The following is an 18626-nucleotide window of genomic DNA, read 5'->3' as shown; positions in this document are numbered from 1 at the left end:
CGCTGGTGCCAGTCTCCGTTCCTTTCCGTCGCAGCTGCCTCCTTCCCCCTCGGCGCCCTGCTGCGCTCGCTCCCTCCGAAGCGCCTTGCCCGCGCCATGCTGGCAGCAGGGCCCAGTGGACAGTTCCCCAGCACACGGGCTGAGCAGCGCGCCCTCTGCTGGCCGCGAGCACTGAGTGCGTTGACTCTCCGCGAGCAGCCTTTGCCCCCGGACCTGGCGCCCGAAGGAAGCTGCGGGAGGGGAGAAAAGCTAAGGCCTGGGTTCGAATCCTTTGCTGGCTCACACCATGTCCCCAGCCTGCTATGCAGCGTGGTACCCTTTGGTACTCCCAGGGCAGGGGTGCGGAGGGCCCATGCTGGCATGGCAGGGATGTTTGAGGCTGCTCAGCGAGCAATGGAGTGATTGCTCTGCACCTGCCAGACAAAGCCTGGCGCTGCCAGGGCTTGGCTCCCTCCCCTGAGCACCAGATCCTCTCGGAGAACAAAGCGAGCCTGGCAGGAGTGAGGTGTTACCCACTTCACTGCCACTGGCTGGCACTGTCTGACCCAGCATCCCAGGGCTTCCCAACCCTGCAGCCTTGGTGTGGGCAAGAGAGGCGTCATGGAAAGGGCTAACTGGGCCCAGGGTGTTCCTGGTTCGAGGGGGTGGGAGCTGCAGATGGTCTGTCCCTGCTGAGGGCTGGCTGGTGCCTGGCTCGGACAGCTGGTCTGTGGGAACCTCCCATGCCCCTTGGCTAAGAAAAGGAGTGCTGGAGCCCGCTGCCCTGGCCCCGGAGTCCCAGTGGCCTCAAACTAACACTCCCCCACGTGCGCGCACTCCTTCCTCCTGCGCCTCACCTCTGAGCACAGTGCCTGGCCCTAGTGCCCCTCCCGTGGCTCACGCCCCTTTCTGTTGCCAGCGTGAGAACTTTGTTCTGCAGTGACCTTGCCATAGTGGGCAGCCTCAGCACAGTGCCAGGCAGGGCCGGGAGGGCTGGCCCTGGGCAGAAGAGAGCCAGTGGCAGGAAGCAGCAGCCCATGGCCATGCTGGTTGCTGTTGGCACCAAGCCCTGGCACTGTGGCCATGTCACTGGCAGGGGGCAGCAGGCTTGGGTTTGGAAAGGTTAATGGTGGGCAGGCTGCACTGGGTTCTGTCTGATGTGATTATCCACCCCGCTGCCTTCGCTCCCTCCTGCCCTAGCGCTGATCCTCTCCCGTCTCTGCTGCACTTGGTACGGAGTCAGAGCTGACAGATCTGGGTCTTTGGGTCTTTGCAGTCCCCTGCAGGGCTAACCTAATTGGATCTCAGCCAACTGCCAGGCAGAGACGAGCGAGCCCAGAGAGACGAGTTCTGCTGAGCTGCCAGAGCGGTGCTTTGCTGGTGCCTGCTGTATTCGGGGTGCGCCGCGTGCTTACAGATGGGCCGGGCCAGCTGCAGGAGCGGGCAGAGCACACGCTGTTCACCCCGCTGGCCCCTGCCAGGGAGAAGCTCCTTGCTCAGACAGCTTCCATGCGCTGCTGCCCTGCAGGGGGAGGGGGCTGAGCAGCCCAGGTACTCCTGGGTTCTGGCGTGGGGCTGCCCTGTGGAGCGCCGTTCATGGACTGGTCGCAAGCCTGGGAGCTGAGAGTCAATCCGGGTTCGTTCTTGTTCACACATCCTCACCAGTAGCAGAGCTAGGAATAGAACCCAGGTGTCCGGGCGCCTGGCCCTGTGCACACACTTGTCTCCAATTACAATTACAACCACCCAAAGGAAGAAATTAATTCTTGTTCCCCTGCTGGGAGCTGGGCACCTGCAGCCTTGGCCGCAGGCGTGACCACCTGCCCTGGGCACCAGCGTAGCAGGCTCGGCTCTGCCCTGCCAGGGGATTTTATTTGCATACAGATGTTGTCCGGATGCAAACCCCTGCTCTCCCCTCCCTGCCATGAGGGCCCCCGTACCTGACGTGCCAGCCAGGGCCTCACAGAATCACAAGCGAGGCCCCTGGCTGGGCAGCTGATTGGATGCTTTGGCCAGCAGTGGAATTAGCAGCCCCAGTCAGTGGAGTGTGAGCACTTCCAAGCAATGCCAGCCAGGAGCTAGGCAGGTGCATTGCGGCTGGGTTGGCGGCAGGGGGAGTTCTGGCAGCGTGTGACTCGGCCGCTCCTCCCCAGCGTGATTTCCCTGCAGCGAGCACTGACTTGCCCTGCCTTTGAGCCACCAGCGCTCACACTCCCTACCGGTTGGCCGTCTGCTGCCTGATCCTTGTTGCTGGCCTGGCTGACCCACTGCAGCCCTCTTGCCCTGGTACTGTGAGACACGTCCCTGCGGTCTCAGCTGCCTTAAGTGCTTCAGGTGCCCCGCAGGGCCTGGGATGTAGCTGCCTCCCCCTTCCCGCTGCTGTCTGATCCCACCCTCGTGTACTCAGCCCTCTGCAGAGCTGAGCACCCGTCCCCTTTGCTGGAGCTGGGAGCATCCAGCCAGGTGCAGACAGAGCCCTTGTCGGATTCCCACACTGCCTTTACAGTGAGCTGGGCAGGGTCTGCCTAGGGCAGGGGCCCACCTGGGGGTCACATGCTCCTGCCCAGCATGATCTTGTGTTTCAGTAGCGCTTCCCTCTGCTCTGCCTGGGGCTGGGAGCTGCCAGGTGAGGCCTGGCCCAGCACGAGGAGTCCTGGGAGAGGCCCTTTGAGCCCCCTCCCGCTGTGGTGCTCCCAGTGCCAGGCGCAGGGGGCTGCCAGCTCACCTGGCTCTAGGCCCTGGCTACTGCTGCCCGGGCATCCAAGCAGCCCAGCCTGCCCCAGCCCTCAGTGGCCTGTCCCAGGGGGTTAGCCCTGGCAGGTGCAGCTCTCCCTAGTGCCCCCTCCTATTGCTGCCCCCCAGGTCTGACGTTCTGGCCTTTTGCTGTCACGGCTGCTCCTGGGTGGGAGCCATGCAGGGCTTCGCCCCTCCAAGCTGGGAACTCCCAGGGGTAACAACCTGTCTGGGCTGCTGTTGATTTTCTAGCCAGACCCTTGGGCTGTGAGGGGCAGCACAGCCATGGGCCGGGCTGCAGTGAGCTGCTGGGTGATGGGTGCCCCAGGGGCCCATGCCGTGCTGGAGCCATGGGCCCCCGCCTGCCAGGAGCTGCTTAGGGAAACAGCCTCCCTAGGGTGCGAGGCCCCCAGCGCAGGGCTGTGCCAGGACTTGTTCCTGCAGCCTGTTGGGTGGGGTGGGATGGGGGGGGGGGCTTGCCCAGCCTTTCCTCCACTTCCACCCACTCCACTGGACCCTCAGCTGTCCTCGGGTGCTGCGGGGTTAATGGGGCGGGCCTCGCGGCTGCAGTGCGCTCGTGCCCCACTAGAGGGCGGCACAGCTACGCCCTCCGGCAGCCCCCCCTCCCGCCGTGTGCTGGATCGTTAACCCCTGCAGTGCCGCAGCGCAGGCTGGGGGCTGAGGTGGCTGCTGCAGTGAACCCAGCAGGGCTGCTCCGAGCATCTTGGCAGGGGTGGGGGCAGACCCAGATTCTCCCGCTCCCCAGGCACGGCCCCTGCCCGCTGAGCTACAGGAGAATCTCCCTCGGCTGGCAGCCAGGCAGGGGCTAGGACACAGAGCTGAGCAGTTCCCATCCCCCAGCCGAGGGGACCCCCTGGCCCAGGGGCAGCTGATGTGTCCCTCTGCCCTTTGTGGACTGCCTGAGCCCTGCTTCCCGTCCCTGGGGAGCAACCCCAGGGCTGCCTTTTGGGGGACATGGGCCTGCCAGGGCCCAAGGCCCCTCGCTCCACCGAGGAGGGATCCACGTGAGGCTCTGCCCAGCTGTTGCAGGCACAGGGAGGAAGAGCGTCCGTGGCCTGCTGCATGCGTCCTTGTTCTTCCTCAGTGTCCACACCATGCAACCGCCTCTGGGGTGGGGTGGGAGCAGCAGCCAAGTAGCACAACAGCAGGGCTGGGGAATAGCCCTGCTCCTCCTGCTCCCTGCAGTCTCCAATACCCCCAGCAGGGAAACGAGTGCTCAGAGACGGGGACCCTCCCGCTGCGTGGGGCTCCCTCATGGGGGAGATAGTGCAGGCTGGGGGCAGGAAACACGGGCTAGGGGTTGAAGGGGCTGGGAGTCAGGACTCCTGCGGTCTGTTCTGGCCTGACCCAGCCCTCCCAACCCCACCCCCAGCTCTGCCAGTGCCCCTCAAGCCCGACCCACAGCCCTGGCCAGGTCCTGGGCTGCAGCTGCTCGCCAAGTCCCACCCAACTCACTTCACTTGTGACCTTTGGGACCTGGCTGGGTAGGCAAATGCACTAAGCGCGGGGCACTATGGGCCCTGCCCTGTATTCCCCACCCCTGCATCCTGCACTCCCCACACATCCCCTGCCCCCATCCTGGCTCAGAGTGTGAAGCTGGCTCTGGCCTCCCAAGGGAGGGAGCGGGGGGCTTTGTTTGTGGAAAGAGAGCCTGGAGGGGGTCTCCTTCCACAAACAAAGTCCCCCCCCAGCCATTTCCCTCTGCCATTTCCCTCTGACCCACTGGCTTCCGCCTGCTGTTCCCACACATCCCTTATCCCAGCCAGCTGCCAGGATGGGGGGGGGAGGGGGCACCAGCTGGGCCTCCAGTGCACTGGACCTGCTGCTCCCCAGCTGACCCCCATAACCTCTGCCCTGGTGACAGCTCAGGGCCCCCAGCCCCGTGATGAAGGTTGGGAGCAGCCAGGGGTGCAGGGTGTCTGAAGGGAGCCTGGGGCTGGGCTAGCAGGGGGCACTGGGGGAGCTGGGGAGGGAGCGCCCGGGGGCGGGCTAGCAGGGGGCACTGGGGGAGCTGGGGAGGGAGCGCCCAGGGCGGGACTAGCCAGGGGGGTGTTTGCTTGGCCTGCTGGTGGAGCTGCTCCAGTTGACACATCTCCCCAGGTCTTTGCTTAGCAGGTGAGATGTTGAGTTCCCCGCCCATACTCAGGAGGGGCAGCGCCCCCTGCCATCCCTGCACTGCCCCCCCCACCTGGGCTTGCCCCACACAGGGACCCCAAGAGCCCTGTTCTGACCAGACCCCATTCCCTGGTGCCAGCTGAGCGAGGGGGTGGGCTGGAGAACAGCCCCGGTGGCACCCGGATGAGCCCACGCTGCCCTCTGCGCCCGGGACCCAGACAGGGCAGTGAGGCCCCTGCATTTCCAGCTCCCCAGGACCAGCAGCTGCAGATCCAAGTGGGGCCCAGGGCACCAGACGCCCTGGCTGGGAGGGGTCAGGTCAGGATCCCTCCTGCCTGACCCTGCAGGAAGCCTGGTGCCCGTAGCCTTCCCCAGCATGGCCACGGCACCATGTGGGACACCATAGCCCAGCGCCCGGGCCCCACGCTGCCGGGGCCTCCCAGTGCCACCCTGGCCAGAGCCTGCTCTTGTTGACACCAGAGTATAGCCAGCGGGGTGCCACGTTCAGCCTGGGTTGCAGCCACCTCTGGGTTGGAACGACTATGCCAGTTCCTGCCCCCTGGGCCCAGAGTGCGGGCAGCCCTGGCAGCGGGTGGGGTGGGCTCACCCGAGGCAGCAGGACGTGCCTGGTATGGCCAGCTCCCAGCAGCTGCATAGCTGGGATTCCTCGGGCAGGCTTCACTCTGCCCACATGCCCAGGGGCTGCTCCATGCCTGGGCTCCACTCCCACCCCACAGCCCCCCCCCGACCCCCTCCAGCCCCTTTCCCCCCCAGCCCTCATGTCGCCCTGCAGCGCTTCCTCCTCCCACACCCGCTCCAGCTCCTTCCCCCCAGTCTCCTTCCTCTGCAGCCCCGATCCCCAGCCCCCCCTCTCCAGGCATGGCTGGCAAATGTGATTTAGGGAAGCAGAACCTGCTGTTGAGGGCCTGGGGGGAGCAGGGCAGGGAGGGGTCTGGCAGGGAGCCCCATGCCCAGGGGCTGAGTGAGTGGCAGGCAGCTCCATTGCCTGCTCCCCATCCCTCCCCAGAGCCCAGCCCAGGCAATGTCTTGGGGGCCTGGTGCCAGCCCGCCCAGATGTGGTTCTGTGGCTCACTGGCCATGGGGCGGCTCAGTGGCACTCAGGCCACGGGCACGGGTGGGGCCCCGTTGTTCCAGGATGGTGTCAGCTGGCCCGGTGCCAGGGGCCCTCCGGGGCGCTGCTGGTGAAGGAAGACGAGCGACCCTCCCCGGTGTGCAACTCAACTGGATTTTAATGAGCTCAGTGAGGAGGGGCGGGGGGTGCGGCCATGGGGGGGGGCACAGACGGCGCTAACACCGGACATCTACCATGTCAATCTTGTGCACGCCCCCAAGCCCCTACCAGCGAGCCCACCCCAACACGGCTGCCCAGCGGGGAGGGGGGGGACACGCCCCCTTGTGCTCCTGTCCCTGCCCCGCGGCCGGTGAGAGTCCAGCAGGGGTCGCTGTGCTGACGCCTCCCGCCCCCCGCGTGCCGAGCCGACTTAGCTGGCGTGGGCCCTAGGGGTCTATGCGCCGCGGGGGGGGCCGGGTTCAGTACTCCCAGAGCGTGGCACGGTGCAGGGACTCGGCGTCGGCGCGCAGGGTGCCGGCCAGGTCCCCCCGCAGGTATTTCCCGCTCTTCCCCCGGACGGCCACGCGGCCGCGCTCCCGGAACTCGAAGACGAAATCCTCGGCCATCTCGCCATCGCTGCAGACGGCACCGCTGCTGGCGACGTGCCAGAACTTGCCGCCGAGGCCTGGGGAGAGAGCGGAGGGGGCGGGTGAGGGCAGGGCCCCGCCGGGCTGCGCCCGCCCCCTCTCCCCTGCCCGGCCCGGCACTCACCCCGGATGTGGTAGGCCCCGTCGCTGAAGAGCAGCTGGAAGACGTCGTAGGTGGCCCGGTTGGCATCCAGCAGGTTGGAGCCGCGATGGCAGCAGACGAAGCCGTGGTCGCCCCGCAGCACCAGGATGGGCCGGTTAATCAGCTTGAGGACGAACTCCTCGTCTTCCCCTGGGGAGCGCGGCAGGGCTGTGGGCAGCGGCTCGTGGGGCAGCCCAGCCCAGCGGGGCCACAGCCACCCCCCCCCCGGGCACCAGGCAGCCCCTGCTCTCCCCAGTAGCCCTGCCCCGTGACAGCCTGGGGGACGTCACCCTCCACCGGGGGAGCAGCACCAGGGGCTCGTTGGCACAGGGTGGGCGTCGCAGCTGCAAACCCCTTCTCACCCACCGCCCCCCAGCAACGCTGCCCTTGGCCTGGCCCTGCAGGCGCTGAGCCCCAGGCTCCGGGGACGCGGCAGGGCCTCCTGCTGCCCCCCCGGCTGAGGCGGGACTTACCAACGGAGTCGCTAACTGCGGCCAGCTGCCCGTTCTTCTTGGCGCAGATGTACTTGCCGTTGCTGGCCTTGAGGGCCACCCGCCGGCCGCGCCACTCGATGTCGAACATGGTGTTGGCGGCACTGGGGGGGCGAGCGAGACAGGCCGAATCAGAGACAGGCTCCGGAAGGGGAAGCTTGGGCAGGGCAGGGCAGGGGGCACCCAGCAGGTACCCGCCAGAAGATGCCAGCACCTGCCCCCAGCACAGTGCTCCAGCAGCCAGAGACCCCGTGAGTTTTACAGCCTGATCCCAGCTCCCCGATGCGTGCTCTGCCACTCAGCCCCCTAGGGCTGGCCCCGGGCCTGATTCTCCCTTTGTCCTGCTGGTGCCCCTCCCCCCGGTGCCCTCGCTCCTGGCACAGGAGCCTTGCCGTGGCCCCAGGAGCTGGGGCTGTGGTGCTGGCCAGCTGAGCGCTGCAGTCGAGCTGAGCGTGCCTGGGGAGCGAGCGGGATGGTGCGCGTACTCACACGCTGGTGGCAGTGACCTGGATGCCCCCGTGGGACACCAGGGTCCAGGAGCTGCCCGCGTTGGAGTGGAAGATGCACTTCTTGGTCTCTCTGTCAATTTGCATCTGGAAGGTCTCGTGGGTCATCTCCTCATCCTGGTTGGCCGAGACGTTGACACCTGCAGGGAATGAGGAGGGCGTGGGGCGAGGCTGGGGGTCAGGACTGAGGGGCACAGGCAGAGCTGGGGGGAGGCAGAGCCCAGGGCTGGGCTAGCAGGGGCTGCGGGTCAGGATTAATAGAGGACAAGGATGTGACTTTTTGGCCCATCCCCTGCTCCTATGGATGCATGGCCCCTTTTCCCCAAGGTCTCGCTGGCATTGGGTAGCTGCTCAGGCCGGAGGGGCACTGGGGAGCCCCCCAGCACCCCTGCATGGCACCTGCCAGGAGCCAGCGTTGCCAGCTCCTGCTGTCAGGGCATGCCCCCGGTCAGCAGAGCATGGCTGACCGCTCAGGTCACGGAGCCCTAATTCCCTTTGTCACAGCCCCGGCCACACCCCGCTCACCCCTCATTTCCGCTGGGCGAGCAGCTGATCTGCGGGCACCCCCCTTCCCCCGCCCAGCAAATCCTCCCAAACAATCGGCGCTAATTGGGCTCATTAACCTGATTGCTGTTGTTTCCATCTGCTTAAGGATTCAGAAACACAAACCCCCTATTTATAACTCAGTCCTCAGCATCACCTGCACATAAGCCGCTTGGGCCATGTGCAGCCGCGCTGTTAGCCTGCTGCCTGCTGGCTGCATGGGGCAGCCCCATGGCCCCAAACCGGGGTGCTCCACGGGGTGCCCATCAGCCCCCGTCTGTGCCCGAGAGAACCACCGGCTCAGCCTGCAGCCAGGGGGTTGTGGGCCCTGCCCCCCGGAGGCGTTTGTGGTTTATAAGGTGAGCTGGGGCAGGGGCGGAGGGCGCGCTGGGGTTGGTTTATAGAGGCCAGCCCAGGGTGAGACAATGGCTGGCTTCTGCACCCCGGGAGATTGCTGGGTCTCCCCTCACCAGTGTCCTGAATTTGGTGGGTCTCCCTCCAGCGCCAGCTGTTCGTCCCACGCACGACGTCTCCGCCAGGCTGTGCAGCGCGGCTCGCCGGAGGGGTTCAGGGGGACCTGTGCTCTCTCACCCCCCCCATGTGTGCACACCCCCATGTGCAGACACACGCTGACCCTGATACACACCCTCAGATCCATGCTCTCTCACACCCAGACTCACGTGTACACACACCCACACCACCTGTGCACGCACACCCAGACTCCTGCTCTCACGCCCCCCCCGCAGCACCTCCCTCTCCCCCCGCGGCGCGCAGGCCGGGTTACTATGGCAACGGAGCAGCGAGCAAAGCCCCTCGGCGGAGGGAGTGTCGCCCGCTCCCACCTGTTCCCCGTCGGGCCCATATGGCCCAAGCCCGACTCACCGGGCGGGGGGAGGAGGCGGCTCGGCGCAAAGGGAGGCAGGCACTGGGCAGCCCCCGTGTCTCCTTCACTGGCAGGGAGGGTGGGGCTGGAGGGGCAGCCCCCCCAGTTGGCATGGTCCCCCCATGACCCCCTGGCAGCGCTGTTGCCATGGGGTGGGCAAGCCCAGCGGCTGCAGGCCAACACAGCCCGGAAGGGGGGCTGTGAGCGTGGGTGGAGCAGGGGGCTACTTCACCCTTAATTCTCCCAGCCTCTCCTAGGCTGGGGCCCCTGTGGGGGCTGTGAGGGGATCAGGCCTTGGCTCGGAGACCAGGGGGCCTGCCCCATGCTGTCCCCCCCCCCCACAAGCTCCCTTGAAATCCACCAGGGATGGGCCTGAGCCATGGCTGCCAGCCCATGTCCCGGACACATCCGCTCTGACCTCCCCCCTGCCCCACAAACAGCGGGAACCCCAGCACCATCCTTCACCTCCACGAGCCACGGTGCCCCAAGGGAAGCCCCTGTTCTCCCCCCACCCCCCGACAGGGGGAGTGGAGGCGACACTCAGCTCCACAGCACCTGGGTTGCAGGTCTGGGGCACGTTCTCCAGGTCCACAACACACGAGCTTCATCCCAACACGCAGCTGGGCCCAGGAGACACCGGCCCCTCCTGGGACGGACGCTGTCTGCCATTGCCAGTGGTCAAAGCTGTGTGTGGAAATCTGCTCTCTGACGGGCTTTTCTCACTCACACACAGAGTCTGCTTTGTTATCGTAGGGTTGCACACTGGCCTGGGGCCTGTACACCCTGCTTTATTATCGTAGGGTTGCACACTAGCATGGAGCTGTGCATGCTGGTTTGTTACTGTAGGGTTGCTGGTGAAGCAGTTTACAATTTGCTGGCTTTCTGACGTCCAGAAGCCATCTCCTCTGCTGAGCTGCACGGGCTGGGCCACCAGATACAGCCAAGAGCCACAGCCAGCCCTGCCCTGTCTCGCCTCACTTCCTTTCCAGCTCTCCTGCGAGAGACCTGGGACCCGGCTGGGTTTGGCCAAGCGCCCATCTGCAGGAGTTTGGGCAGGACAGAGGCAAAAGGCCTGTGGTGGCCTCCAGCCGGCACTAACTTGGGCAAGCGTAGCCCTCGTTCACACGGGACAGCCGGCAACCCAGGGCTGGGCACCGCTCGCTCCAGCTCCTGGAGGGGAAAGAACCAGCTTGGGGGGCCTCCTTTGCATTCTCTTACCCAGAATGCCTTTCGGCTTGCCAGGGCTGGGCTCTGGAGAGGACCGGCAGGGGCTCTGCATTGCCCGTGCATGCAGGGAGCTGCTCTGCAGAGAGAAAAGTCTCCCGCTTTGCTGAAGACGCTGCCCCTGGGATGCCTGTAGCTGGTCCCAGGCACTGGCTGGCAGATCCTGAGAGTAACAACAGCAGCTGCACCGGTGAGGATTGCAGGCATGGGGCTGCCATGCATGGAAAGTGACTGCCAGCAGGACCCTCGTCTGTTCCCCTGGAAACCACAGTCTGCACCTGGCCAGGTGTCTTGGGCCTGGCTCTGGCTCTGGAGAAAGACTATGAGCTGAGGTGGGCTCCGGGACTGGCAGGATGCTGAGTTAGACGGGTCACCGATCTGGTAAGGCCTGGCTAAAATTCACATGCCTGGAGCCTCTCCGTGGGACGTGCCATGGACAGAGGGATTAGCTAGAGGGTGTGATGGATACCAGGCAAAAGCACCCGCTGGGCTGATCCCGCGTGGGAGGAGAGAACAGCACGCTCCCCAGGACTGATGGTCTCCAGGTGCAGCAGGGAGCTAGCTGGGTCATTTGCTGGTGGCCCAGGGATGTGGTTTATTGAAGAACCTACTGGTGTCCCCCACCCCACCATGCGGCACGGGTGCCAGCCAGAGGGGCTGCTCATGACAAGAGAGACGGCAGGGAGAGCCCCTCTGAGCAAACGCGGCGCGGGCCGCAGAATGCAGCCAAGGAGCGCAGCTGGAGAAAGGGTGAGTGTCAGCCCCCTCCAGCCAGCCCCACAGCATGCACCCGTGGGGCTAACTGGGAATCTGACCCCGGGGGGGCTGGGCCCGAGCGTGGGCTGCCAGTGTGAGTGGGGCGCGCCCCCAGCCCAGACAAAGGGAGCCCGGGAAGGGGTGGGGAGTGCACTTGAAATGCCACCGTGAAAAGGAGGGGGGGGAAAGGGGGAGGAGCCAGGAGAGCCTTGACCAGGCGGCCCCGGAGCTGCACGAGCCCAGAGGGCCTGGTGCCCCCGGCGGGTCCCTCCAAGCCGGCTTGGCTGAAGAGCCATTGCAGCAGGCAGGGCAGCACCCAGGAAGCAGGATCCCCCGGTTCTAGGTGCTCAGGTGTATGGGTCCAGGGCACCCTCCGCCCCCCACTTCTACCGATCATTGGCACAGACTCTGCTGTAGAGGGGGGCTGCCCATGGGGAGGGAAGGGAGCAAAGGGAGGGTCCCTTACCTTGCCGGATGGAGACGTATCGGCCATTGGACGCCAGGAAACACACTTGCGGGTGGCTCTCCTCCAGATCAAAGAGTTCGTCCTTGCCCGGCTTGGAGCTCCTCCCGGCCTTCAGGGTGCCCGTGGGCCCCATGGGCGCCAGGTACTTCCCGTCGCAGTCCTTGAAAGCCAGCTTCCCTGCCTTGAACTCCAGGGTGTAGCCGGTGCGCGGGCCGGGCTCCGGCACCAGGGCACCGTCGTTACGCAGGTACCGGTTGTCGCAGGCCCGCAGGCAGTACCGCTGGCTCTGGAAGGTGAGGGTGATGAGCGCGTCCACGCCCCAGGGGATGTTGCTGTCGGTGGAGATCTCGTCCTCCAGGGCGCTCAGGTGCGCGTACCGCCTCCGGCTGACGCTCAGCAGGTTGGCCTGCGGGTGGATGGCCAGGTGGACGGTCCACAGCTCGGCCTCGGTGACGACCTGGGCGAAGCACGACAGCCTGTCTTCCGCGCCCCCGAAGAAGCGCTTGTAGGGCTGAGACTGCAGCGCCCAGCGCCCGTCCGACTGGGTGGCAATAGCGAAGCGCCCGTCTCTGCCCGGCTTCTCGGCTTCGCACGACACCTTCCCGTCCTTGTCAGCGGCCAGGTACCTGCCCAGGTGGCTTCTCAGGAAGACCACGGAGCTGTCGGCCTCGTCCTGCTCCAGGCTCCATATCTGCTTCTTCTTCAGGCTAGGTGCCGAGGCGTTGACCTTGTAGCCAAAGCTCTCGGCCGTCAGGTAGCGGTTCTGGCAGTTGATCAAGCCGAACTGGATCTTCAAGACCTGGTGGATCCCGTTGGTTGGCATCTTCGGCCGGGTCCCGGGGAGTGGGGCGCGAGTCGAGGTTCTCCCAGCCCCGCTGAGGACACCGGCGGGTGCGTGCGCACGCTCCCTCCCACGCGCAGCCGGCCCCGGGCAGACCGGGCCTCAGGCCGAGCCGCGCTGACGTGCCGCTGGCCCGGCTCCTGGTCCCTCTCCGCCGGGCGCAGCCTCGCTTGCCTTCATCTAACCTGCAGCCCGGAACGCCAGCCTCGCCCGGACGGCTGGCCCCGCAGCCGGCGCCCCTGCACGGCCGCTCCGGCTGACCTCTCCCGCTCCGGCGCGCCGGGGGCTGCAGACCAGGAGAGGCGCGGGCTGAGGCACTGCAGCCTGGGTTAATGAGACCCAGCTAGGATTACAGAGCGCGCCTGGATGTCACTGGGCTCCGAGCCCTCGGTAGCCAATAGTGGGGCTTGAGCTGACACAAGCGAGGGGGTTGATGCGGGAGACAATGAGCCGTTGATGGAGCCTCTCCTCCGGGGTTCGGCACCGCTGGGCTGGCCTCGCAGGCTGTGCACCGTTCCGCTGGGGCTGGGGCCGCGGCTGGAGTCTGCGTCCCTGACCCCCTCCACGGCCGGCGAGCTCTTCCCCTTGCGGCAGGTTCTGCCTCCTTCCTCTGTGCCGCCGAGTCTCAGGTGGCAAACTTGGGCCGCAACCCGATCCGCCCCTGCCGGGGCCGCTCAGCCTTCCCGTGGGCACCCGGCCAGAGTTACGGGCGTCTCTGATTCGGCAGGAGGTCACCTCCAGCCACACGCTGGCCCAGCCACTAAGCTCCTTAACAATTAGCCCGGCCTCTTGATTAGTTTAAACCGTTTATCCCTCTTTGGGCCTCTGGCCTCCATCTGTCCTGCAACCCCTGCTGCTCCAAATCCTCCCCCGGCCCAGGCGGCCCCCAGGAAGGATCCCGGTGCTGCCCTGTGGCCGAGTCATGAGCGCAGGGGAACAGTCCCACAAAGAGCTCCACCTGGCTCAGTGCAGCTAGCACCCCAGGGGACAGTCACCCCAGCATGGGGGCCATGGGGGCAGGGGCGAGGGGGCTCGCAGGCAGCATGCTGGAGAGGAGTTGGCAATGGGACATAGGGATGCCCTAGGCCAGGGCTGGCGGGGCTGCCATCCTGGGGGGGGGGGGGGCCGTCTCTGTGGCCCTGGGGTGTGAGCCCAGCTGGGCCATTGCCCCCATCTGGCAGCTGGGTAGAGCCTGACAGCCCGGGGGGGCGCATGGCGTGGGGCGGGAATTGGAGGAGTGGCCAAAGGGCCCACGGCCAGGCGATGAGGAAAGAGCTGGGGGGAGAGAAGGGGTGGGGGTGGGGGTGGGGTGGCAGGCGGCAGGGTCTGAATGGGGAGGAGGGTGGCCCATGGGGGAATGGGATGAAGCCAAGCCAGGGGGCTTGCGCTCCGGCCAGGCCTGGCTGTCCCTGGCCCTGTGGGTCGCTCACCCGGGCTCTGTGGATGCGAGTCCCGGCTGGCGCACACAGTGGGGTTTGGAAGGGCTGGGGCTGCTCACCCCTCTGCGCAGGGTCAGCGCTGACCCCAGAGGCAGGGCCAGGGCATCTCGGCAGGGAAATGCTGGCAGCCCCGTGGGTTGGGGCGTTGAGAGCTGGGCTGGCTGCGTGTGGGGCGGCTTGGCCTGACCCATGGGCATGCTGACTGCTCGGGGATAAGCCCTTGTCCCACTGGATTCAGGGAGAGGCTCCAATGGGATCAGGGGTGGCCCTGGCCCGCAGTGGGGGCCCAAAGCAATGGGTGTCAGGGCACCTGGGACGGAGCCTGCAGCCAGCAGAGTTTGGGGGTGCCAGGGGGTCCCATGGGCTCCTCCCCAATGGGGTACAGTCCCCATGGAGGGGGGCACTGTTACTACTGCAGGGTCCTGCAGCCCAGGGGTCCTTAACCTGACCCCTCATATGTCTTGGGGTGTCCTATGTGTCGGGTGACATGTAGTCCCCCAGCTCCTCGGCTCCCCCTTGGCTTCCCCCCAGCCCCTTGCCTCGCCCAGCTCCCCGAGGCGCCCACAGCGAGGGAAGGAGATTGAGAGAAATCAGACACATCAGAAGCCAAACATGCCAACCCGCCCCGTGGTTTCCTGTTACCCTCTCGCCTCTCCTCTCGTGTTGCCTCCTGGGGGGTGGGGGGACACAAAGTGCTGCCCAGGGCTCCAGCACACACTCCTGTCTCCCTCCGTGAAGGCCTGTCGTGTCAGCCCTGCCCCCCCTCTCTGCCCTGGCCCTGTGGGGGAGTAGAAGTAGGAGCGGGCACCAGCCCCCTGCCCACATTTCACGCCAGCCTGCACCTCCCCTGCTCACTGTTTCCAAGTCCCAGCCGGGGTGGTGAGAGTCTCTGGGATACTGGGGCTGCTGTCCTTCAGTCCTGCCACACAGCCCCCTGCCCTCCCATGGGTGGTGTGGGCATCTCCTAAGCAGGGGCTGCCAATCATGCCAAGCTGTGACGTGTCCAGCCGTCCAGTGGGGTCTTCGCTGAGACCCAGCAAACTCATCTCACTGGTGACCTAAATTGAGCTGAGCCCGCTGGATGAGAACGGCTAATGTATGAACCCCTTGTGTGCTTGCAAGGCTCCCGTCCCTTGGCCTGGGGGACGTGGCGGAGAAGGGGCCATGAGAGGGAGTGGGAATAAATGCAGTGGGTGACAGACTGCGGGCGGGCTGAGGCCCACATGGCAGGAAACCTCCTCCCAATCCGGAAGCTGACAATGCCCCTGTGACCCTGGTAACCTCTCATTCAGTCATTAGTCCGGTGCAGGATCAGCCCAGCCCTGCTGGGCAGAGGGCCGTGCCCTTTGTCTCCGCTGGCTCCAGCTCCCCAGCCAGGGCGGCCCGGTGACTCCCTGCTGGGAGAGACGGTGCCTGGTGTGCGGGAGCCTCGTCCCATGCTGGCCCCGGGCCTTGGGGGTTGGACCTGACCTGCAAAGGGCTCCGAACACGCCGGGCTCCTGCCTTTGGGTCGCTTCTTTCTGATGGCCAAAGAAGGCCTGAAAAATGTGTGTGTGTTGGGCGAGGTCCCCTAGAAATATCAGGGCCACCCGCGATGCTCCGGTTGGGGCCTGTCAGCCAGCTGGCTCGCAGGGCATGTGCTGGGGGCGCTCACGCTTTGCTGGGGGGCTACGTCTTTTACCTTCCAAACGATACAGGTGTGACACAAAACGCTAAGAGATGGGGCCAGCCGGACGCAGCCGCCCAGGCCGCGTGCCCCCGCTCTCTGGTTTTCCAGAGGGTGTCCCACTGCAGCTGGGAGCTGCGCTAGGCAGAAAAGGAAGTGTCTTAATAACCAAAATCCTCTCCCAGTGGAAACCATAATGCCAGGGCCCAAGCCAGAGGGCTGCAGATCCCCCGTTGGGCCTGGGTCTTTAGGAGAGCGCTGGGCATGATGAGCCAATTCCACTCCCCTGAGCGCCAGCCAGGGCAGCTGGGATTGTCCTGCTGGGGTAACACTGTGTGCCTCAGCCCGCCGTGGCTGGGGTGGGGAGGCAGAGTTTGGGGGCCACGTTCAGCGCAAAGGTTTGGAGTTCAGCTTTGCGTCCCAGGAGCACCCAGAGGTTTGGAAGCATGGCCTAGTGATTAAAGCTCTTGGCTCAGTGTGGTGGGCTTTGGCTTCTAGTCCTGCCTCCGCTGCTGACTTGCTGTGTGATTTTAGGCAAGTCCCTTCCCTGCTCTGTGCCTCAGTTTCCCCATCTATAAAATGGGGGTAAGGGCTCCAACCCACCTCAGGCTGGTGTCGCGAGGCTTAAATCAAATCCACCACTGCACTCAGGGAAGGGGTGATAAGAAACCATATAAAGTGTCCAAACTCTCCCCTCCAGGCGGGTTTGCTGCTTCTCGGATTCCCTGCTTCCTTCCTGGCTGGAACCCCCCAGGGCCTGGCACCTCCCGGCACAGAGTGTAAGATGCTCGGCTGCTCACGGCATCGCTCCCATGTGAGAAAGAACGTGCACAAGGCCGCACCTCCACTTGCCAGCCCACAAACAGTTTGGGGCTGGGTTTGGTACACGGGCTCAGTGGTGCTGGATCTCCCAGCCTGAGGCACCAGACTGGGCAGCGTGAATGGCCATGGGGGCTAGCAGATGGGGCGCTGGGGTGGGGCTCAGAAAACCTGGTTCCATTGCCAGCTCTGCCACCAAGCTGCTGGGTGACCTTGGGCGAGTTGCTGTGCTGCTCTGTGCCTCGGTTTCCCCTCCCGCCCACCTCTGTTTTGATTTAAGTTCTTTGGGGCAGGGTCTGTCTATTACTATGAGTTTGTTCAGCTCCGAGCACAACGGGCCCTGATTCTGGCCGGGACCTCCAGTGCTTGGTGCAGTGCTGGGCACGAAGCTGCAGGTGCTGAAGGGGAAGAGGGAAGCCATGCCACCCCTGCAGAGGGGTTAGGCCGCGGACCCACTTGGGCTGCCCGAACAGCCGCTGCAGGCAGCAGGGAAGCTGAGAGACTCAGCCGCACTCCGCTGGGTCGCTCGGGATCAGCAATGGCAGGCTGGAGGGGCCGATTCCTTTGCCCTGGGCCCCGTGAGCAGCTCCCTTGGTCTGGGTAAATGGTTTCACTCCCACAGGCCCAGGCTCTGATTGCTCGGGCAGCCGCTGGCTGACGGGCGACTCGGGTTGCAGTGGAACCAAGAGGCAGCCATTGTTCCTGAAACTAGGTCCAGGGGATTGGTTGCCTAATAATGTTTTCATGCTTGAGCTCTCGCTTTCTTTGGCGGTTCTGCTTACAGCCGCCCGCGGCCAGCTCCTCGCCTGCCTGAAGCCAGGTGCACGTTACCTGAGCCGCACGGCCACGGGTTCGTGTAACCGCTGCTCGTCATGCCCGCTGGAAGGGAGGCAGGGCTGTAATGTATACGCGGCAGGCAGGTTGTGTTTCCGGGCTGGGCTGGGGGCTGGCCAGCGCTGGATTGCTGGCATGTTTGGAGCTCAGCCGCGCCAGTATTTCACAGGGCCGACTGCTGCCCTCCAGCCCTGCTCCTCGGACACAGCCGCCACCCCACCCCAGCGCGCCCAGCAGTGGGTTACGAGGGGGAGGGAATGAGCAGGGACCTGGGTTTCTGCTGGGCTCGGAGAGGCTAAAAGATCATGGGTCATATTCAGCCCCTGGAGCCAGTGGGGTTGCTGGGCTGGAGTGGAGGGCAGAATTCGACCGTAGGTAATCTGAGCCGCAGAAGAAACCAACAAACCAAGTGCCGTCCCTTGCAGCTGGGAGCGTGGTGGGGGTGTGCGTGGGTGTGAGCACACATGCCTGGGCGGGCACTTCACCATGGCTGTCCTCAGATGCCCACTCCCTTCCCCACCCACTGGGTACCTCTCAAGGATTGTTAGTGGGTGGAGACGTCTCTGCCACCTGCCCACTGGAAGGATGGCAAAAGGCGCATTTCTGACCCCCAGTCTGGACAGGAATAGGAGCGGGATCAGCTTAAAAAGTCCCTCTTCCATAACTGATCCCATTTATAGCCAGCCTACAATGGAGGGATCCAAACTGCCCCTGCAGTGTCTGATCCAGGGTTCACTTCCTGTCCTAAACTGTTGTGTTGTGTGGCTGTTAAATCGTTGCTGGGTTCTGCCCCAGAGGTGGCTGCATTCCTGTGGCAGGCGAAGCGATTCCTGAGCTAACTGTCTGTAAAGCACTTTGGGTCTCCTGCATATGTGAATTATTGAAACTTCCCATGCCAGAGAGCCTGAGACAAACCACACCCCCAGCCCAACTCCAGAGTCAACAAGCGGAGAACTGAGCAACTCATCCCGTCACTGGTTTGGGGCGAGGGTTGTTCCCGGCGTCCACTGCTCTTCCCCTTAATCCTATTGTGTTCCCCTTTGCCCTGGCCTGGTGCCCTCCTTAGAGCTGGGCGCAGGTCACTGGAGCGCAGGCTGCAGAGATGCAGCAAGAGTTGCAACCCCCCGCGGCTGCCTCAGCACGAGGTCACCCCCGGGCTGGCCTCTATGTGCCACAGGCCGCAGCCGGGGTGAGGCTGCCAGGACAGCGGCTGTTGGGCACCAGGCTGCGCTGTGTCAACCCAGGGACCCACCTGGTGGCTTCCACACGAAACTACAGTGCCCCGGCCCCAGGCTCTGTGTGCGAGCAGAGCTCTCCCCGAGAGAGGGGAGGTGAGCGGGGTGCAGATGGGGGTGCTGTCTGGGGAGCGCTGAGAACACCTCTAGTCCCGTCGACCCCCAGCTTTAGGGAGCCATCTGTACCCGTGCAAAGGCAGCGTCAGACCAACGC

At 65.1% G+C, this 18626-nt stretch overlaps 1 protein-coding gene across 1 annotated transcript; it reads right to left on the bottom strand.

The window, feature by feature from the left end:
• Positions 1–6399: 6399 nt before the first annotated feature.
• On the bottom strand, positions 6400–12401 carry FSCN2 (fascin actin-bundling protein 2, retinal). Its single transcript, XM_077833913.1, has 5 exons — positions 11579–12401; positions 7690–7846; positions 7183–7304; positions 6692–6859; positions 6400–6605 (listed from the first exon to the last, which is right to left on the bottom strand). The coding sequence occupies exons 1-5, from the start codon at positions 12399–12401 to the stop codon at positions 6400–6402; spliced, it is 1476 nt and encodes a 491-aa protein (XP_077690039.1).
• Between the last annotated feature and the right edge of the window lie 6225 nt (positions 12402–18626).

Source organism: Eretmochelys imbricata, chromosome 14 (assembly GCF_965152235.1).
Source record: "Eretmochelys imbricata isolate rEreImb1 chromosome 14, rEreImb1.hap1, whole genome shotgun sequence".
In the NCBI taxonomy this organism is placed as follows: Eukaryota; Metazoa; Chordata; order Testudines; family Cheloniidae; genus Eretmochelys; species Eretmochelys imbricata.
Note: the sequence above shows the minus strand (reverse complement) of the source record. Positions and strands in the feature narration are given on the sequence as shown.